Raw genomic sequence first — 23,241 nt, 5'->3', positions numbered from 1 at the left:
CTTTCGTCGATCTCCAAAGAAACAGTATCGGCGAACTGCCCGTACCCGATGAACAGATCCTGATGATTATCAACAATCTCCTGTGCTTTGATACGGTAAATGTTGAGTAGCTTCTCCGGTGTATCCGTTGAATTCGACTTGCTGAACACAACTGCCTTGCAAAACTTTACAAAACCAAGCACTCGAGAAGCTTTTGCAGAAAGCAGCGGACGGTGATCGACATCCACTACCTGCAGGACCAATCGATATCTCCTACCTTTGCGTCGACATGGAATCTTGATCTGACCCAACACTTTGATTGGACTACCCCCGAAACTTTGAAGACGTAGCTTGGAAGGTAGCAGTGGAGGATTGTCTTTTCCGCAGAGCTTTACCAGGGTTGAGAATCCAATCAGACTCGTATTAGCACCTGTGTCGACTTCGCAAGTGATGGACTTCCAAACGTAGGTCTAATTCAGCCAGGACACTTCCGCCTTGATCAGAATTGTCAAAAATCTTCCCGATCTCATACTCCTCTTCCGATGAAACGTCGCTCTCAGATGAAGTTTCGCCGTTGGAGTCGCTGGATCCGTCCTTCACCTCCTTTACTCGTCGAGATCTTCGATGCTTCGGTTTGCTGTTAGCCTTGCACACTTTTCCAAAGTGGTTCTTGCCGTTGCACTTGTGACAGCGTTTCCCTAAGGCGGGACAGCTACCTTTGGAAAATTCATGGCGATCTCCGCAGAATTTGCCCCGAAGGACAGCCTTGCCTCTACTAACCTTATTGACATCTGCTGGTTTCGATGTTAGGTTCAAGAAATCCAGCGATCGCTTGACCGCGATCTCTTCGGCTCGACACATATCTACGGCCTTCGCAAGAGTGATATCTGCCATCGATAACATTTTCGTCCTTAATTGTGGCCATCGGTTAGCGGTTACGACCTTGAAGGAAACTAACTCGTTTTCAAGCGCACCAAGCTTTGCCATTTATGCGATTGCCTTGAGACGCGCCACATAATCATCTACTGACTCATGTGAGAATTGACCAGCCGAGAAGAAATCTAAACGGTCAATAATAATTCTCTTTAATAGCAGCCAACACAGTTGCCGGGTTGGCCTGCTGCTCTACCGTCAGCTCGAAGTTAAAATATTTTTTTCTGGCTGCCTCTCCGATCACCGAAAGAAGGATACTGACTTTCTTTGCGTTCTCTGCATTCGGCCATTCATCCATTCCAGTTGCTCTCGAATATTCGTTCCAGCTTTTCTCGAAGAAATTCATATTCATCTCCATGTCCCTAGCCATGTCCCCTTCTACGACTAACGGCGATGGCTGTGGTACAGGGATTCTTGAAGACGACGGCTGCTGAGTAGCCATCTCCTGCACCAGCTTCGTTGTTGATCCAGAAACTGTTTGAACTGTGTAGGATCCATATCGATGAGGATCTTTTCTTCACACACACACACACACACACACACACACACACACACACACACACACACACACACACACACACACACACACACACACACACACACACACACACACACACACACACACACACACACACACACACACACACACACACACACACACACACACACACACACACACACACACACACACACACACACACACACACACACACACACACACACACACACACACACACACACACACACACACACACACACACACACGGGATACAAAATGGCTTCCGATGCCCGAACAATTCGTATCGAAAAATTTATTTTGTTTTACACCCGTTTATTCGCGATTCCGAGGAAATGACTCCGAAAAACGTATTATTCGTCTTCGACCACTTCTGACACCTTGTTCTCGTTATTATTAAAACACGCTATAGTATTATTATTATTATTTAGCTTTATTAAGGAGGCTTTCAGCCTTAGGCTGGTTCGCCTCCAACACGCTATAGTAGGATTTACGAGAATTTTATTGTAAGCGAACTTAACCACGCGACGGACTGTCTCACACAAAACCTCTCACTTCGCTCGTACCCATTCTGCATGTCGTCGTAGAATACCAGGGGTGTACCAATATTGCAACAGATCCAGTAGAGAATGAACCAGCCTAAGGCTGAAAGTCTCGTTAATAAAGGAAAAAAAAATGATACGATCCAGAACACTTGTCTAGGTTCCAGAGATTTATGAAAATTTGTCTATGTTTAAAATTGATTGTCTTAAAATTGACAACCAAGACGTTGAACATTTTTCTCTGCACATCAATTTTTTTCAATTTCAAGATTTCCAAATAAATTTCTATGTTCAAGCTTTCACATGTAAATGTGAAATGTGTGGTAAATTTGGAACTCATTTAAAATTACCCTTTGTGCCCTTGTAGGAAATAAAGATAAATATATTTTTTTTCAATAACTGGTTACCCTGGAGGGTTACCAGTTCTAACCACCATGACATCACTAAACATTTCACTTAAAATCGTGAAAGTGGAGTTACTCACAGAGTGAGTCAAATTTTCCTCAAAAATCTGCTCGAATATGACGAAAATCGAGAAAAAAAATTACCCGATAAAAGTAACTGAATACCTGAGTCAAATTTAACTCACAATTGCAGTACATTGCGTAGCGCCATTGGGCACTGTAGGGATACCCGTTAAACTAATTCAAAGTGAGCTGCGTTTAAATGCAATTTTAGACATTCAACGAGGTTCTACGGTATTCAAGAAGTTCTTTCTAGAAAATGGAGGAAAAATTTACTTATTCACTAAGTAACCTATTTTTTTTGCAAATTTTGAGTCAAATTCGACTCAGTTTTGAGTAGTCTCATTGGCCGTGTACTAGTGTACTCTAAAATTATTCTTTTTTTCAAGCAGATTTTTGAGGAAAATTTTACTCACTTTCTACTATTTTGAGAGAAATCCTACTCAATTTTGAGTTAGTCTCATCGGCGGCGTCTAACGATGTTGTCACATCCTCAGATGATCTGAAGCAAAACGTACAGGTAAGCTATTTTATTGATGAATCTACGTTACGGTTGACCAGCAGATGGAAATGATGTGAAAATGATAATGACGTTTTGCTACCTGTCAAATCGTATGAAATATTTTTTACTACATCATCACTTTTGTGGTTTTGGTTATCAAACCTAGGTGTCGCATGTACTGGTGCAGTTTCGCGTAGATTCATCAATAACCTCGCAACCGGTCGCCTCTCTCTGTTCTCTCGATAGTCATAGCAAGTGAGCACGTGATTGGTTGATTGTTGCCTAAAAGTTTGATCAATTTTCGATAGTTTACCAATGATAAATCACTTTAATTTTTATATCAAACAAATCTTACATATATTCTGAATAGAAAGTGTGCAAATAATTTAAATCCATCAATAAATGGCCAAGTTATAATTGTTTAAAACCTAACACTATTTCGTTATACATTTGTTTATTTGCAGCCCGGTATAGTCCTCAAAGAATGCTTCAAAAACAAAAACGCACACACACTCAATTATGTTTTGTGCGATTTGTTTCCGTCAGTTTTTTTTTGTGGGAAGCTATCCGTTCGGTTTTGTGGACGGGCGATCGACAACAGATTTCAGATTTCAAACGTAAAAAGTAAACAGACAAAATCTTTCATCGGTTTCAAGATACGATACTTTTTACCGTGAAGAGCTATGGAAAATATTGACGTGTGTTATTTTTCCGAAAACCTGACCAGACTTCAAGGCTACGCTGGATGCTCTATTAAAAATACCATAAACGACCGATAACCCAAATATAGAACAATTGCACAAATGGTTTGGATTATACCCCGAATACGTCGTTAAGTAAAATAACCATACAAATTGTATTAGGGTGGTGTGTCCATGTTGTGTCATGATATTGGGTTTGTGATTGGATGTTTGAATCACGCAGAGGATTGAAACTTAGTCAGTTCGGTCAGTTTGGACGTTTGTCGAAAACCAAAAATAAATTGTCACTGTACAACAATATCTTTTCCATACATCCTTCGTCAGTGACGAAGAGAGTCCGATAGTAATCACCGAGGTAATCACTAAACAAATCATATAGGATATGGCATATATGGCATCTCAATTTCACTTATCTTTTAGGGTAAAGGAGATATTTTGGACCACTTTAGGAAGTCAATATTCAATTTCTCGACAAAGTATGATGTTTCATTTTATTTTCATTTTCATTTTATGATGTACAAGGGGGTCAGGGGCCATGTCACCGATGTGAATATTCACACCATCCATAATACACCAGGGAAGGGAAGAGGAGTGAGCAACACAGCATCTTTACCCATGGGGGTTAAAAAAGTTCTGCGAGGTACACTTATGGTGAACCAGCGGCTCAGGGATTGTAGAAAGGAAAAGGGTTGGGTAGGTTTAAAATGCAGAATTAGATGCCGTCACGATTGAATGCGCATGTTTAAACTACGTTGATCCAGGTACCTATCATATAAATTTGCATATAATCTAGTTATGATTATTGTCAATAATACTTACATTTCGATAAAGATGATGCTGCCTACTTTACCTGTTATTGTTTATTAATTTATTTGATAAGGCTCAACCGAATTAACTTTACAGAGCCGAGGATTCTTGGTCACTATACAATAGATCTTAAAACTATAGTCAAAAGGTACAACACAGAAACACTTTATCTTCCGCTATCCAAAAAGCCTCCTCCATCAGAACCGCTTCCAGTGGTTTCATTGTATGGCAAATTGTTGTACGCCAACGAGGGTCAGAGCGCGTCCATTGCAGCAATGGATGCAAAACGTGGTCAGCACTCACACACTCATCACGAAACGGTTGCTTTCCAAAGTCGACGACGCATCGACCGAAAGAACTGCTGATGAAGAACAATGAGGAGGACCACACAATGGTTGCTGCCGAGAAAACAGACGATCGCGTAGCACACATCGAGAGTGGCCTGCTTTTGTCGACAGCCGAGTGAACACTGTTTACCTGTTATGTGATACTTATCATCACAGAGTCCAACCTTGAATCGCAGACCAGGTGCACTAACAAAACACTCGTTCCGAGAAGGGGTTTATGGTCTTCTTCTTCTTCTTCAGGTTCGCTCACCACCCGGAATGAAGGCTCGGTGCGGTTAGTAATATCAAACAGTGTTACATGCAAACGAAAAAACGAAAAAGAGATACAACCAGGATTAGTTTTTTAAAGTAATAGTTTCATCTGAATACCCGACTAACCATATCTCAGTGACATTGTACCACTCTGAACCCACACCTAAAGCTATTTTGTGATTATATGGTTACTTTGGTATTCATATGAAATGTTGTGCAAGTACCAGAAGTTCAACAACGCCCAACTATGGACAACTCAATGTTAATACCATTTACTCTTTGAATCAGCTTACACCAACATGATAATCTACTAAGAAACATCTAAGAATGTATAGAGATAAAGTTCAAAAATACAGTTTTAACTGATGGTACTTTATAAACGTCAAACTGTCCAATATTGGAACCTGCCAACACACGGCGCCTGCACGGCAATGTGGGCCGTCAGAATGGTTCATCGGTTGCGAAGTGAAGTGTTTCTTAAACTGAAGCGATACATTTCTCAATGTTTCAACGTTATCCTAACGTAAACTTAATATTATCACCCATATGCCTGTCTAGTCTAGTCTAGTCTAGTCTAGTCTACACATACACAGCCAGTACTTGAAAGAATCCTGGAAATGATAGAAATACATCTATCATTTTCTTGTCATTATTAATGCCTGCTGCACATCAAGGATGTGAAACAAACAATAAAGCGGCCAGGCCTACTGTGTAGCGTTTAGTTAATTTTTGTGGAAGTGAATGTTTACCATGTCTACTTAATAAGTATAGACAGTGGTTAACATTTAATCCACAGGTAATCAAAGAGCGGGGACATACCGTACCAACCGCTCCGTATGCAGGATTTGAAAATAGGCTATATAAATCGTTGGGAGTGACAGAGCTAAGAAAGTTAATGTACACTCCTTGGTTGTCCGATCTCCTGGGATGGAACACAGGTATTTACCCCTTGTGTTCGAGCGTACAGTCCTCCCTCCGTACAAGCGTGGACGGCACCGCCAACCCACTGCCATCCCTCAATCGATCCAGCCGACCTCAGTCGAAGGACAACAGAGAGCGGTGTGCGGACGTAACCTATACGGAGGAAATGCTGTATTCGCCTAGGTTATAGCGCCCTTGCTCGCTATTCGTTAGTCGCTGTCTACAATGAGAAGAAACAATGCATGAATTTACAACACGCCCCGCATACACGTAGTACCGATATAAAATGTATATTGGTACTGCGTGTACACTTCCATCATCAAAGCAATTCCTGCTTTGTATATGGCACTTATTTAGTAGGATGTCTCCTAAAAAAATAGGATGTCTAAAATCCATAGGATGAAAGTTAAGTCTCATCCGAATCAAATGATTCCAAATGCTACGGATTCATAGAAATTAAGTTTAAATAGATAAAAGTAAAAAAAAAGGAACAATCTCACCAAATCAGTCCAAGTGAATCCTTTGCAAGCAGCTCTGTCACGTTTGGTGTAGTAGTTCCGATCATAGACCCGCCTTACGGGGATCAATCCTAAGGTTTAATATAGTCAATTGCTCCTTGACGCAAACACGAAGCGACCGCTCATAAAATCATACAACGCATAAATAAACTGAACTTAAAAACTATCACTCGCGATGCCACAAATTTCTGGAGCGGGAGCATAAGCGAAATCTAATTACAACTTCACAAAAGTCGAGAAAAAACGGAGCAAAAATTGACGGCTGAAAATTTTCCATGTCTTTCTTCGAGCACAGCACACTACCCATTCTTATCACCCATATGCCTGTCCACGCCCGAAACCCATCCACCACACATAATCAAATAAAAATGTTTCTGTATGGCAAACACGTCCAGACATAAACGAGAATATGGGTGTACATCTTCACTGTAACAACTACGGGTAATCATCGAAAATACTTGCATTTTACTCAGGCACTTTTGAGCAAACTGCAATCACTCTCTCATACTCGAAATGTGCCACGACCAAATTGGTACAACGACGCTCTCTGACCAAAGCGCAGGGTATTTCTCGACAAAGTATGATGTTATTGCAATAAATTATTAATTCATCAGGTCATTACGAAGAGCTGAATGTTTCTGTCAAAACAAACCGTTGTACAACGCAAGTTGACAAAAAAATAAGCAAGAAATATCATAAAAACTGAAGTCGTTTGGGAGGTATTCTCAAATCGAAATCGTCATTATTGCTCTTGGTCCGGTTTGCTAAACGTTCTAGTTACACACATTCAACTTCTTGCGCAACTCGCCACCCAATCAGAATGTTACGTTTGCGTAAATAAACCGTTCACCTGTGTCGTATCTATAATTTCCTTACCTTTTTTGGTTTTCGGTCTGTTGTGGTACCTTAGAATATTTTCGGCCGGTACGGGTCCCCATGACGCAGAGGAGCCTGGCAAGCTAGGTGGTTAGACCGAGTGGAGCAAGATTTAGGAAGTGTATAACGCACAAGCTGGTCAAGCCTCATCGAAGGATGTAGGACGGATAAGTGATACATTGAATCATACCTAACGTGGCATTCGGATATTTACGTAGAAAACCGTAAAAGATAGCTATGTTCCACTGAAAACTTTAATATCGTATTTTGTAAGTAAGAGGACATTATTGTAAAACTCCACTGCAAAAAAAAAAACAAACAATCTTTCCAAATACTTTAGCACTCAAGCACAATCACATCTTCGCTCCGAATCATTTTTTTTTTCTCACCCAAACGCTTTACTGATAGATAACCTGTTGCCCAGGTTGTCCGGGAAGCCGCACGACGGTTGCCGTTTGCTGCTGTTGCTGTTGCTGTGTTGCAGCAGCTGGCGGCGCTTCCGGTATTTCCTGACACATGATCGGTAACGGTGGATCGCCCTGGATCCAACTGATCAGCGTATGCTCCGGAAACTTTGTGCATTTCAACTGATCGGCAATCAGATTCTGCGAAAAGTTGCAGTGATTGTTGTACGCTTCGGTTTCTAGCGCCGGTTCCTTGAGCATCCGGTGGAGGTCTTTTAGTATGGCACTTCCCCACAGCTGCACGTGGATGTCAGGGATTTTGGACGCGAGCTGCATGGCTGGTGTTACCATGTTCATGCTTTCTTTCGAATTTCCGATACTGAGGAAAACGTGACTGAGCAGCACTAGCGAGCAGGACGTCAACCGGTTGAGGTCTTCAGCATTGGCCATCTTCAGGGTTTCTCGCAGGAAACGTCTGTGGTAGGGGAATGAGGGAAATAAATCGATCGGAATTCATCTCATACAGCTCTGGCACTGTCATATGGTTCATATATCAGAGAAATTGAAAAGTGATTTCTGCACGGTATATTGACAACCTAGTATCTCTTATTGTCTTTTTCTAGATAAATCCTCTCTTTTTTATATTTGTCTTCAGAAAGTTTTTTTTTAGTTTTCTGGAGTCAGTTACGTTTGTGTCAGATTTTGAATATTCATGAATTATTTAAAATTAATTTTTGAAAATAGTACATGGGAAATTATGTTTTTAAAACTTAAAATTGGATTAACAAGTGCAATCCAAATAGTAAGTATAAAACCAATTAAATAATAATAATAAAAAACAAAATTAATAGCTGCTTCGAAGTAACTCCAGAGCAGATATCTAGAAAGTTGTGGGGTGCTACCCCATTTCGAATAATGATAGCTCAACCGAAAAGTCATTTTGCATAAAAGATTTAGTAGGTCATAACCACCAAATGTTAACGACTCATGAACAAAAGAAGTCATGCATAAAATTTCAGCCAAAGAAGAAAGTTGCAAAATATGTCTCTTCTTTAGAGTTCCAATTACATATATTTTTTTTAAAGTTGGGGCTTTAAGAACTCCACTCTAGAAGTGCGAGAAATTTCTTTTCAAGTTAAGTTAGTTCGAATTTCTAATGTGAGTAACATCTTTTAAGGCTTGCCTGAGCTAACAACTAAAACCGCAGAATATCAAAATAAACTTCCACTTACTTGGCTTCGTGAAAGCTGCTCTTGTGAAATGCATTCAATCCTTGGACGTAGTAGAAGCTACCCATCAGCGCCTGACTGTTGGAGCACAGGGAATTTTCCTGCTGAACCTGGTCTAAAATTTGTCTAAGATCTTGCTCTCGCTTCATCCGCAGGTAAACGATTGCCAGATTGAGATTTGCAAACAACTTCAGATCCCGTTCGGTCGTTTCTTGGATGCAGGTGAAAAACTGTCTCTCGGCATGTTCGAAGTAGCTAGCGGACATGGCATACAGGCCCAGTAAGCAGTGCAGTTGAGCGGAATGTTTTTTCAGCAGGAATTTATTGGACGACGACAGGCACACATCCTTGGCCAGGGCGATTTCCTTGATCGCCAGCGATTTGTTGCCCATCACCAACCGACACATGATGATATGCTCCAGCAGGATGATCTGGAACACTGCCAAGATTGGCTTGTTCTCTTGAGCTGTAACCAAGAGGACATGAAATAAGTAACACGCCCTAATCAGAAATAAATCCTCAATACCAACATACATTTTAGCTTCTCAATCTGGGTCAACGCTTTCTCGGTATACTTCTGAGCCTTGTCCATATAACCGGCCATCATGGAGTGCGATACCGTTACCAGATAGACCAACACGTACAGTTGCTCCTTTGGCAACCACATAAACATTTCCGTATTGTTTTGACCGAAAATCTGCTCATCCGATGGCCAGTTTGGTGCCATAATTGTCTGGATACTTTGCTGCAGCTGCTTGAGACTAGTTTTGACCGTTTTCACCTGTCCAAGCTGCAAATAATGACACACCTGAAGGACGTAGAAAAACACCTTCAAATACTCTTTCAGGTGAATATTCTGAACAGCATTGTCGATTATAGCGCCAGCTTGGTTCAATATAGTCAGAACATCACTGCTCTTCCGTTCGATCATCATGATCATAGCCCGGCTAAGCAGAAATAACGTTTTCAAATAGGTAGCATTAGATTCATCCGTTGATTCCACTCCGACGGCCAGCAATTCCGAAGCGAGGGCGTACTCCTTGTCCGTGGCATGCGTTTGCTACAAATAACAATAATCTTAGTTCTAATCCTTTCGTTTCCATCGAGATCACTTACCGCCAGCTGAAACAACAGCTTACAATGCCAGTAGACATTATGCTGCGACAGTTCTATCGCCTTCCGCAAGACCGGCTTCGCCAGGGAACTTTGCTCCTGCTGTTGATACAGTTGCGCCAGCAAGCTGGCCGTGTCGAACTTCACGTCGTCAAAGTTGTTGATATTCTCCGAAAGCATCCACGCCTGCTCCAGATGATTCCTCGCTAGATCAGTGTTTTTCGTGTAGGCCATCAGGATCTGTCCCAGTTGCAAGTGCGTCCGAGCTTCCACTTTGAGCGGTGGCTTGAATGTAAACAATGCCTGAAGACACTGGATGCACTTTTTGATGTTCGGCGGCGACGATGTGCGGAAGTACTCCGCCAAGCCCAGTAGGGAGATATAACAGGCATCCTGCGATGAGGTCATCGGAGTGAAATTTTACCCGTTTGGGACGGGAATCGCGACGGAAATTACGACCGGGACCAAAAAGACGCTGTTAGAAGCTTCCACGACGCGCTTGTTTTTGTTCTTTTTGTTGTTGTTGATTTTTGCAGATTTGACGTTACGAGCTGGGGGTGCACAGATTTCGATTAATAAATTGTTGTGTAATCAGTAAATATTGTTCTATAAATAAATAATAATAACTATAATAGTTTGTTCGAAGACTTTTCATTCAACAATATATTAATCTGCATGGAATAAAAATATTATGAAAGATGACTCATTCCGTTCAAAATTAGATAATAATGCATGATGTACATTTGGGTGCAAAGTAATCTCCTATATTTTGGCGCCCCTTTACTATGGCGATGCTCCATCAGAACTGCACACTGAAAAATTTTTCACATAGTTTCTTTTAGGAACGCACATAATATTTTTACAGTATTGGAAGATTGCCGTAAACGCTCGACGTAGATGTCGCCACTGCATGATGATGATAATGTTGACAGACTGCATATAAAATTCGTGAAAATTAGCGTTGAATCATAATTTTCATCAAGCCTGTGTAAAATCCTTCCAATATAACATTCGAATTGAAGAAGAAAACGTTTTTACGATCAGACTGATGTGCATCTTTGACTTTTCCAGTTGAGCTTTCATTAGATATATTCATTTCATTTCGCGGCTCCATCAATGCTGCATCGTAAATATGATGTAAACAGAAGTAAATTGCTCAATTACTCAAAATAAAGATGATTTGTCATGTTGTTATCACTTTCAAAACCATCCGGCACCATTTAATAGTATGGTGCGTGTTGAGTAAAGCAAGTTCCGTTGCGTTTTCCGTCGAAAATTGTGAGTATCAATATGTTTGCTTAGAAAAGGCCAAAATGAACATTTATTGAATATTGGCGTCCTATACAACCAATTCTCCATTACCACCAGCATGATACAACCTTTCCTAAGTAAATTCACTTAATTTCCACTTTCATCTTAGTGGAAATCGCACATATTCACAATTTTCCGAAAAATGCAGCTGCGCAGGAGGTAACCTCTCGCTGTGGGTGCAAACTTGTTATGCATTATTTTCCATGAAAACATCTCCGATCCATACCGAAACAATAACAATTAGTTTTCAAACACATTTTCTTACACGATTCAAGCAAAAGTTTCCACGGGAAATTATTAGTTTTTCTTTATGGACCGATTTGCCCCAAAAATCGTCTGTTTTACTTTGAAAATTTGGAAACTATCCTCCTTCTAGTAGTTCTCACTTCGAAATGTAGGAGGCGGAAGCTTGGAAAAGTTTCACTGCAAGACGCCAATCAAAATAATTTTTTTTTATCAGAATATCACTTAAGCCTGGTACGCAGCTGAAAAGAAAACGGAAAAGTAATTTTTGAGGATTTTTCCCAAAAGAAAATTTGACAGCTATAGTCTGCTAAATTTTGAGATTATAGGGAGATGTCGTCAAATTGTAAAATCAACACTTATTAGTGTTTATGTTGTTTAAATGCATCCAAAACATCAGTTTTTCAATAAACGCCAACATTACCTAACGGAATAATTGATCAGACCATTATTCCGCAAGGAAAGTGAAATTGCATTCAGAATGCGCCACCTTCATGTCGATCACGATACTAATGTAATCGATCTTTCCTTTACCGATTTCTTTTGAACTGCGTACTGGGTCAAGAAATGCTGAGGAAAAGTAATTTCTTTTGCATTCCGTGTCCTATCCGGTAGCACATAAAAACGTCATTACTTTTCAGCTGCGTACCAGCCCTAATAAAAAATAACCATACACGAACGATAACCCAAATGATTGAACTAATGCCATTGTTTACAAATGCAATTACGCCCCTTTGAAATGTTGGCACTGAAATGTCAACAAAAATAAATAGCGGCACCGGTGGTGTAGTGACGATTACCTCTCATCCCAGCAGGCCTGGGTTCAATCTCAGTCGACGCCAGCTGGGTGGCATGCCGCGCCGCCATGTTATTGAAACCAACATCTGAAACGTCACAATTCAAGTGTGAACTGCAAAAATGGCGTGACTGCATTGTCTTATTTTTATCAAATGAAATTATTTTCCCTTTTATGCCATATAAATGGTTGACTTCGTGGTAGAAAATCATAAAATAATATTTTATGAGTTCTAAGTTTATTTTTCACAAAATGTAAGCAAAAATATTAAGAATATCTAAAATATCAGTCACGCCTTTTTGAAATTCTGGCTTGAATCTTCGATTTGTTTACAAATTATGAGCTGTCAGTGGGGCCCACGATTCGCGGGCCCGCAGCGATGTTAGCTCTTTTCAAGGCAAGGCAAACAAGATAGGGCTGCCACCCAGCTGGTCGACGCTGCTGGGATGTTCTGAGGCATAACATCTCTGATCGCGACGAGGATCACGCATTCCAACTTACATACACTAAGAAAATTTCAAAGATTGTTTTTATGTGTCCCACACATGAATTTTTGCAATTTGATGAACAAATTATGTTTATGTGTCGGACACATACTTTTTATGTGTACACATAAAAGCGATGTGAGAACACACATACTATTTATTTGACACATAAATTTCATGTGTACTTCTGAGTGGATTCTGTTTATGTGTGGTCTAATGAAAATCGTGTGGAATTTCACATGAAAATTCGTCAATAAAAATGTGTGGAATTTTTTGAGTGTAGTGAGTGTCTCGCTGTGGGTGCAAACTTGTTATGCATTATTTTCCATGAACACATCTCCGATCCATACCGAAACAATAACAATTAGTTTTCAAACACATTTTCTTACACGATTCAAGCAAAAGTTTCCACGGGAAATTATTAGTTTTTCTTTATGGACCGATTTGCCCCAAAAATCGTCTGTTTTACTTTGAAAATTTGGAAACTATCCTCCTTCTAGTAGTTCTCACTTCGAAATGTAGGAGGCGGAAGCTTGGAAAAGTTTCACTGCAAGACGCCAATCAAAATAATTTTTTTTTATCAGAATATCACTTAAGCCTGGTACGCAGCTGAAAAGAAAACGGAAAAGTAATTTTTGAGGATTTTTCCCAAAAGAAAATTTGACAGCTATAGTCTGCTAAATTTTGAGATTATAGGGAGATGTCGTCAAATTGTAAAATCAACACTTATTAGTGTTTATGTTGTTTAAATGCATCCAAAACATCAGTTTTGCAATAAACGCCAACATTACCTAACGGAATAATTGATCAGACCATTATTCCGCAAGGAAAGTGAAATTGCATTCAGAATGCGCCACCTTCATGTCGATCACGATACTAATGTAATCGATCTTTCCTTTACCGATTTCTTTTGAACTGCGTACTGGGTCAAGAAATGCTGAGGAAAAGTAATTTCTTTTGCATTCCGTGTCCTATCCGGTAGCACATAAAAACGTCATTACTTTTCAGCTGCGTACCAGCCCTAATAAAAAATAACCATACACGAACGATAACCCAAATGATTGAACTAATGCCATTGTTTACAAATGCAATTACGCCCCTTTGAAATGTTGGCACTGAAATGTCAACAAAAATAAATAGCGGCACCGGTGGTGTAGTGACGATTACCTCTCATCCCAGCAGGCCTGGGTTCAATCTCAGTCGACGCCAGCTGGGTGGCATGCCGCCATGTTATTGAAACCAACATCTGAAACGTCACAATTCAAGTGTGAACTGCAAAAATGGCGTGACTGAATTGTCTTATTTTTATCAAATGAAATTATTTTCCCTTTTATGCCATATAAATGGTTGACTTCGTGGTAGAAAATCATAAAATAATATTTTATGAGTTCTAAGTTTATTTTTCACAAAATGTAAGCAAAAATATTAAGAATATCTAAAATATCAGTCACGCCTTTTTGAAATTCTGGCTTGAATCTTCGATTTGTTTACAAATTATGAGCTGTCAGTGGGGCCCACGATTCGCGGGCCCGCAGCGATGTTAGCTCTTTTCAAGGCAAGGCAAACAAGATAGGGCTGCCACCCAGCTGGTCGACGCTGCCGGGATGTTCTGAGGCATAACATCTCTGATCGCGACGAGGATCACGTACACTCAAAAAATTTATCACATATCTAATGGATGAAATCCATGTGAATTTCACATAGCTTTCTTGTGATCACATAATAGCAAATCCCACCACAAAATCACATGAATATTATGAGGCCGATGAAATTCATTTGCAAAATCACATAAATTTAATGGGATCGCATAAATGCTATGTGAAATTTAGATGAATTCCATTAATTTTGAGTATGGATGAAAACCATGTGCATTTCCAATGGAATCTACATGCAAACTTTTTTCGGTGTATTCCAACTTACATACACTAAGAAAATTTCAAAGATTGTTTTTATGTGTCCCACACATGAATTTTTGCAATTTGATTAACAAATTATGTTTATGTGTCGGACACATACTTTTTATGTGTACACATAAAAGCGATGTGTGAACACACATACTATTTATTTGACACATAAATTTCATGTGTACTTCTGAGTGGATTCTGTTTATGTGTGGTCTAATGAAAATCGTGTGGAATTTCACATGAAAATTCGTCAATAAAAATGTGTGGAATTTTTTGAGTGTAGCTATGAAAATAGTATAAATCACCTACCTTCTAGCATGTCCATTGTTGCGCACTGTCCAGTTTGGATTAAAGCCCTACAGTAAAAGCAACAATCAATACGAAACTAACGATTTTAAATTGGCTCACTACTTGACTAGCCTATTGGTCCCAAGCAAACGATTAACTTACCCCATTATAGTCAAAATTCTAGTACTACACAATGTTTGTTTTGATTCGCTATGAAAGTTTGACAGATAAAATGAGGGGTTATTGGATTTTCCTATGTTTCGAGGGGTGAATCGGTTAGCTTGGGACCGAAGATAGTACCAGAGGTGAGCCAAAAAGTTGAGCACGTTTCTTCGGGACCTACTAGTCTTAGAGTTACCTCTATGGTAAAAGTATGGACGACTGTCACCACAAAACTGAAAAAAAAGCTGTTCCAATCGAGCAAAGCGGTGCATTTTGACGGTTCGATTGGAACAACTTTTGACAGACGTCCATACTTTTACCAAAGATGAATACTAAGATGAAACTGTCGGAAGAAAAACTTTCTATTTTAGTGTCCTCTTTCACGGTCCCTTTCATCCATTGAATACCCCTCGTATTCAAGGTAATTTTGTGGTTTTGCTGCCCCTTCGGTAGAGATGAAATTTTCCCCCCCTTTTTTTATCAAAATAAACACACCAAAATCAGAGGTGTCCCATTTTTTAATTACTCGATTAACAAGTAATCGATTTTTTTGTTTGTTGTGCTGCACTTTTTCCACCAATGAGAGTGCAGCACTTGTTTGAAACGATCGGTGATGATCCTCTGGAGAAGTTAATGCTTATATCGGCATGATTAAACCGATTGCAAATATTTTACTTTTCGGTTCGTTAATCGATTAATCGATAATTCGAATGAAAATCGGCCATCACTAGATGAATGTGAAACGTCATTTCAAATATATGGATCGTATATAAATAATGATACAATTTGAAAGGGACCGGGGCTCATCACAAATTACGTCCACACGGTAACTGAAATAAACACGAGTGCTCACCGGTTGCTTTTACTGTAAGGCTTCAGTTTGGACCGTAGTTCCTCCATTTTACTGTTCTTCACTGAAAATTTAGTAAATGGCGTGCGTCAACAAAGCAGGATCCTCATCCATCGATGCAGCAAAGTTTGAAGTTTTCTTTACCCATTAATGAGTATAAAAATACACATTTTTTGACTGGTATTACATTCTTAAAATGTGCATTTTTTCACACATTTTAGAATCTCCAAATTTACACATTTTTTTGACAGCTGCATATATATATAAAAAATGTGTATTTTTTTACTCATATATGTGTTTACGCTGGTTACCGTGTAAAGCCTAGTACCACTAGTACTCAGCTGAAAAGAAAACGGAAAAGTAATTTTTGAGGATTTTCCCGAGGGGGACGACTCTATCTACGATGCAGGAAATATTGTGTTTTGCTGTGGCTAGCTGCGCGTACGCTGAGTAGATAGAAAGTAGATTTATCACGATTTTGAAGATTTCCTGCAAAAAGATGATACGCGATGCAAGTAGATGCGAGAAATGACAGAAGATTTTTCGAAGATTTATTCGCTAGTGTGAGATTTATTGAGCATCTAAATTTGAGATTTAGACGTGTCGCCCCCCTCGGATTTTCCCCAAAAGAAAATTTGACAGCTATAGGGAGGTGTCTTTTGCTAAATTTTGAGATCATAGGGGGGTGTTATGTTGTTAATGCATCCAAAACATATTTTTTACAACAAACGTTAAAATTACCTAACGGAATTGATGAATCTTCTTGATATCAGGCTTGATAAAAATTATGATTTAATGCTAATTTTCACGAATTTTATATGCAGTCTGTCAACATTATCATCATTATGCAGTGGCGACATCTGCGTCGAGCTTTTACGGCAATCTTCCAATAGCAACATTTAGTCACGTCTTCCTTAGGAAGGGAAGTAAAACCGTTGGTCCCGGCCCATGAATGTTGAATGGGTGCGATATCCTATGCAGGTGTGGAAGCTCAATGGATGGCAATCGATTTCCGGTTTGCGGAACAGAGACCGACGTTAAATAAAGGTTTGAAGAAGATGGTATCACAACTAAAGTCCTCTAAGTAAAATCGTATGGACATCTGTCAAAAGTTGTTACAATCGAACTGTCAAAATGCACTGCTTTGCTCGATTGGAATAACTTAATTTAATTTTTGTGGTGACAAACGTTCATACTTTTACTAGAGTGCTTTAATCACCGACAAACTGACATGACACTTAATTATAACTTTTGGTCTATAAGGTCTGCTAAGCTTGAAAAATCTGCAGTCTATCGCTTCATTTTCTTAAAATCGCTGGTAGAAGGTCGTCCCAAAATTGCTCGACAATATGATTAATTGTGCGTGGTTATCAACTGTTCCAATACACTTTTTTTTTTTTTACAAAAATGAGTTACCGTAGAATTCCATTAGTCTGAATAGCTTGAATTGCTATCAAACGGTGTTCATTTAGAATTTGTTCAACTGGTACACCCGCCCAATGACGTTAGGTACAAAGTGTGGGGTGTCAGTTAATCAAATTCTATATGAGCAATTTCGATTTTAGTTATTCAAACTAACGGGCTTCTACAGAACACAGCAATCGATTGTCGATTCCAAAGTAAAACTCACTGGATTTGAATTATACAATTAACACATTAGCTATCGATTGATTTGAAATTTCGCGAAAAATGCCAAAACTAAGGTTCCACAAGAAAACATGTAGAGAAAACAAACATAAACCACTTAAATGTCTAACACGAAAAACTTAAAGCCATCTTCTCAATTTCAAATCCTCCATTTTCATAAGTGGCTTAGATTTATAAGAGAAAATATCTCCAATCATTGTGCAAACCGTGTTATACTTTAAAAGTTCCCTTTGATAAAATCGTTTTCTGGTGGCAGAAGTAACGCCCTTGGCTCTGAGCAAAGAAAACTCTACATGTACTACTGTATATCCATACCAACAGCTGGGCTGTAGTCAACGGGTTTGTATGTACCTAACCTACTGTAACATTTGCGCACGTGTGCATCGCCATTGACCTTGAACCTTGCAGCAGAAAGCTGGCAAAGAACCGGGGGTATTTGAAATCTAGCATGTAAATAGATGAAATGCACACACTACAATGTAACTGCATCCATCCCTCACAAAGTGCATCCCATACCTATACCACGTCGCATGTAAAGCACTGACTGGTAGAGGAGCAGCGAGAGATGAGAGCGCTAAGGAAAATTTATTGGCAGTAAATAAATGAATGTGGGTACAAGCCGCAATATGAGCGGTAAAAAATCCATTAGGGATGCTCAATAATCAGATATATTGATTTTAATACTTGAATTTTCAGAGAAAACTCGTTTAACTACTGGCAAATAAGAACCACAGGATGTTATTTGATGACAACGAATGCAACATTTTTTTAATTTTATTCCCATCAGTGCAATTTTTATCATATCCAATCGTGAAAAGTTACCAAACATTGTAACCGAGAGGAAAACCTTCCGAGAGCATTTTACTTAATTGTGATCTCTTTCTCTCCATCTTCGATTCGTTTTACTCTCTCCCACAACGTTCACTAGTTTCATTCTCTCGGTGGAAATGTAAAAGACATTCGACCAGCATTACAAACCTCGTGTTGCTGGTCTGATGTAACCCAAAGGAGGCTCCTCTCTCTTTACATTGTATGCTGCCTGTGCGGATCAGCAGAGTTTATATATGCTTTGTCATTGTCAATCCAGCATCCTTGATTTGTTTTGTGGCCACATCAAGGATCGGAAGCTCTCAATCGTTCCCGGTGTTTGTAATTGAATGTTTGTGTCATTATTTTTTGCTGGAATTAGGTGTGACGAAGGTTGAATAACAAAGGTTCAGTTTGGCCAATGGCAAGTTGCTGTGAAATATAGTAACTGACTGAAGTAAAGTGTAACTGAGTGGACGGCTGGCTTCTTCTTCTGTGCTCGCTGCAATAGTTCGGTGAGTATCGATTTTCTCTGTAAGGGCAAGGGTCGTTTAGTAGTTGCATCGAAGTTGAGCTAGAAATTTGCTTTACAAATCATAAACATAACAGGTTCTGAATGTCGAGGATCGTTTTAAAATTAAAAGTTTCCTAGCACGTATCTGATATGAAGGGTTTATTTTGGTACCTTAACATATAATTTAAAAGCAAACTGTTGATTAACTTATCAAGTTACGTATGTTTGAAACTTGGTAATGTCGATCGTAAAGCTATAAATCCATAGGAGTTCTAAGCTCAGCAAAACCAATCAATCAAATGCTTTTAATAAAATCTCAGCCGCGAAAAAGTGGTCCTATTAATCAAGCACCGAACTAGAATAGGAATAACTACAGAAACGTGGGCCAATTAAGCCTAATCGATCAGCCTTGGCGAAAACCGAAATTTGTCCTCTGTCCTTTTTGGTAGGAGCAGGTATTTATTTCTGCCGAAAATATGAGCGCGTGCATACTTTTGAATGACAGTAACAATTTGAGAAGCGCACGTGCGGAGGGAATTAATTGTAATTTATTTCGACGGTGCTCTAAAATATGCATATAAGGTACACCGGGGCAAGCTGAAACGCGCAGGGAAATTGAAACGGAAGGCGTATCTCTTAGTGGAAGTTAATAATTACTGTGGATATTTTTAGTACAGTAGTTTGCGCTAGTGCACAATGGCGCCGATAAATAATCACACTGAATATTCACTTCCGCTTATAGATACGCTATTCGTTTTAAATTTCGCGCGCATTTCAATTTTCAACATGCCCCGGTGTACCATAGCTTGTTCGAAATCGAATTAACCAGTTTCGGCTTCTCAGGTCGAAGATAATGCAAGTCATGAATGTGCTTGTTAATCTGCATTACTCGGGATACGAACTGAACGAACACGAAAAATCAATGACCCCTTATTACTGGTTTTATTTTCTTTGACGGAGAAGTATTGTTGTGCTACAAATTGATTTGCCTAGTAAAATATTTTAAAATTGTTTATTTTTTTATTTTTTTATGTAGAACTGGATTTTAAATAACATTGCCATGTAATTTACATAATCCATGAATTGAAAAGCTGAGCATGAAACAGATTTTAAAAAATGGGAGTGTTGGGAAATTTAAAACTACGATAATATTCTTTGTATCTCCACGGCCATGTAAAGACATTCCCAGGTATTTTCAGCACACAGATCGATAAAAGAAGATTTTTTCTAGCATCTAATATGACAAACACAACAAGAAATGGTTATATTGGTTCCTCCTAGTTCGATTAGCGCGAAAAGGGCCATACAAGTTTTGTTTACACAATTTGATAGGCCTTTCAAATGTTACGTTAGGTAGTGATTAATATAGTAGCCCACGCAAACCAATACCCCTTTCGGGAAGGTGATAGTTGCACCTATCCGATGATGTTGTTGGTTTGCGCGAGCGTACTTCGGTTCCCGTGTAAAGGGCATTAGAAAGTTTGTTTACAAATGCTTTTGTGCCGTTATCAAATGTTATGCCTGATATATTTGCGAAGAGGTGTCGCGTGCCTCATTTGCATGCCTGTGCACCAAACTTTGTTCGTTATAGTTTACCACCACATATTAGTTTTTGTTTTATTTTTCAATGCTCCATGAATTCGAGTGACATCTTCTCAATTACTATATTAATCACTACCTAACGTAATATTTGAAAGGCCTATCAAATTGTGTAAACAAAACTTGTATGGCCCTTTTCGCGCTAACCGAAGTAGGAGGAACCAATATAACCATTTCTTGTTGTGTTTGTCATATTAGATGCTAGAAAAAATCTTCTTTTATCGATCTGTGTGCTGAAAATACCTGGGAATGTCTTTACATGGCCGTGGAGATACAAAGAGAAAATTGACGGAGAGAGTATGTCAATGTTACTTAGGACCTAATGCAATGTTCAGCTTGAATTCTTGTTTTTTATCAAAAGACTAACTCTTTCGACTGAAGTGTAATAAAGAATATCCGTCAAACACTTCCGAACACATTTTTTGATACAAAACAGTGTCAAAATCTAAAGAAAATTCATAGTCCCCTAGATAGGAAACTTGAATTAATCAACTCTTTATTCATCAGAACAACACTATCAAAATGAACCACACGCTAACTTGAAAGTACCCATTAATGGTTGAAAAAGAACCATTTTGAAGAAAAGTGGCTTAACTCATTAAATGAGTAAATTTTTTACCCATTAATGAGTATCTGTTACCCATTCATGAGTAATTGTTAATCATTAATGGGTAACAGATACTCATTAATGGGTAAAATTGTTTAATCATTAATGAGTTAAGCCACTTTTCTTTAAAATGGGTCTTTTTTTACTCATTAATGAGTACTTTCAAGTTAGCGTGCAGGGGAAGCTCATAAGTTTTGACAGGCGCACCAGCGCACAGTGGGGCAGCGAAGCCATTCGTGTGGCCAAAACCTCTAGCGCCGTTGGTTTGCTTTCTACAGTGATACAATGTTTTACAAAGTTGCTCAATATTAAAAGCGCCATCTTTTGAAAGTTTCATATAAGTTCATTTTTACGCCACATAGGTGGCGCTCGAGTCTATCTTTTGAATGGAGCATCCTAGCCGAATGATTTTTACGGAAAAGTTGTGAAATGTTGTCGAAGACATTGAAACTCTATGACTCACATTAAGCGAGATATCGGGCAATTAGGAAAACTAACGGTGCGGTAAAAAATCGGTAGAACTGTTTCAAACACGCAGTTGGTACTTGAGCGGTCGGTTTTCATCTCTTTTTGCCAGTGGTGGCGGGGGGGACACCCCTCACCATCCCTCTCCAAAGAGGGAGTTTGGTAAAGAGAGATGAAAAAACCGATTTGAACCTTCCTTAAAAGTTGTCCTAGCTCGCTATTCTAATATCTATATGCAATCTTCACACTGCCGTACTCTAACGGAACTATCAACTCTATGCTTTCATCTACTCCATCTATCGTATAAAAATTACCACTACAGTCTGTTATTTGAAAATTGGCATCTTCAACTATGTAAATCGTTGACTTCACGTATAAAAATTACTAAAACATATAGTCAAAGAACTTTTTCAGCCTTTTCTGTCAGCAACCTGTACCCAGAGCTGGTAAATATCACGGCCGTCATGTGACGATGAGAAAACAGGTCCTCTCACTATAACGAGACGAAACTACCTATCATTAGCTTTCTTGTCATTTTTCAATGATCAAGTACTCATGAGAATAATTCTTATGCTGTTTTGACATCAACATTTCTAACTGATTTAGATGAATTTAAGCAAACAACCGTATGTAATCGGTAGAGTGAATATACTATTAAGATTTCCTCGGTACAAGTACTTTTAATAGCATTAAATGAGCTAGTAATTACGATGATTACAACACTGTCACGTTCTGTCATGACATAAAATTCGATGAGATTTTGAAGAAAATTTCTATCATCGTTTTCTCATCCAATGATAGTGACAGAAGTATCTCTGTAAATATCGCGAGAGATCTTTCATTGAAAATGACATTTGCCAGCCCTGCCTGTACCTGTAGATTTTCATCACAGCATCATCCTTTCTTAAATGGTTTTGGTCCAACAATTGGGTTGTTTAACTTCGAAAAATATACCGATTTGTATACATTATCTGATAGAGCTTCGTTTTCTGACAACAACGATATTTTTTATCAATCGCGTAGACATTCATCTCGAATTTTAAATCAAAATTTAAATTTTTGATCGTTGACATCAAATTTATTTGTTGACAGCTCGCTCCCATACAAAGTCCCACCAAGGGGCGCTAAGATGGTGATTTTTGCTAATGTAATTGTACTTATTTAAAATAGATCAAGTGGACCAAAACTGATGAAGTTAAAGATCCTATTCAAACCGTGCGTAGATTTCGTCCACATCAATGCCAGCATATTTCGGCGCCATTATTAGGTATTCAGAATACTACTTCCTGAAATTCATAAAAATGCAATTAAATCATAGAACGCCTCAAAATTTACTCCTGCAAACCTTTGAATCACTCAGTAATCAAATTAGGGAATTTCACACGTGATAGCTGAGCCCAGATCACACAGTTTACCTTGCACATCTGTTCCCGCTTGGCTTCGGTGGTGGCCGGGAGC

The 23,241-nt window shown here is 39.0% G+C and overlaps 2 protein-coding genes across 2 annotated transcripts in view; one reads left to right on the top strand and one right to left on the bottom strand.

Moving 5' to 3' along the window:
- Window positions 1-7,599: 7,599 nt before the first annotated feature.
- Window positions 7,600-10,604, bottom strand: Mau2 (Mau2 sister chromatid cohesion factor). The gene is made up of 4 exons (XM_065217865.1): window positions 10,109-10,604; window positions 9,527-10,052; window positions 8,996-9,458; window positions 7,600-8,238 (listed from the first exon to the last, which is right to left on the bottom strand). The coding sequence occupies exons 1-4, from the start codon at window positions 10,511-10,513 to the stop codon at window positions 7,758-7,760; spliced, it is 1,875 nt and encodes a 624-aa protein (XP_065073937.1). The 5' UTR covers window positions 10,514-10,604; the 3' UTR covers window positions 7,600-7,757.
- An 8,225-nt stretch (window positions 10,605-18,829) lies between these two features.
- The window catches only part of Cipc (Clock interacting protein circadian), a 69,621-nt gene continuing 65,209 nt past the window's right edge, over window positions 18,830-23,241 (top strand). The window contains exon 1 of the mRNA XM_065217893.1: window positions 18,830-19,113. The gene's annotated coding sequence lies outside the window, so the exon portion shown is untranslated. The remainder of the gene's footprint in view (window positions 19,114-23,241) is intronic.

Source organism: Ochlerotatus camptorhynchus, unplaced genomic scaffold (assembly GCF_037179485.1).
Source record: "Ochlerotatus camptorhynchus isolate MF236.1 unplaced genomic scaffold, CSIRO-AGI_Acam_v1.1 ptg000081l, whole genome shotgun sequence".
Lineage (NCBI taxonomy): Eukaryota > Metazoa > Arthropoda > Insecta > Diptera > Culicidae > Ochlerotatus > Ochlerotatus camptorhynchus.
This window is presented reverse-complemented; position numbering and strand designations above follow the sequence as displayed.

Bases quoted from the DNA above. Each gene is read 5' to 3' on its own strand.
- Mau2 (XM_065217865.1), bottom strand. From the start codon at position 10,513: ATGACCTCATCGCAGGATGCCTGTTATATCTCCCTACTGGGCTTGGCG. The intron at 9,459-9,526 runs GTATGTTGGTAT...TCTTGGTTACAG, and splicing joins CCAGATTGAGAAGCTAAAAT to CTCAAGAGAACAAGCCAATC. The intron at 8,239-8,995 runs GTAAGTGGAAGT...CCCCTACCACAG, and splicing joins AGCAGCTTTCACGAAGCCAA to ACGTTTCCTGCGAGAAACCC.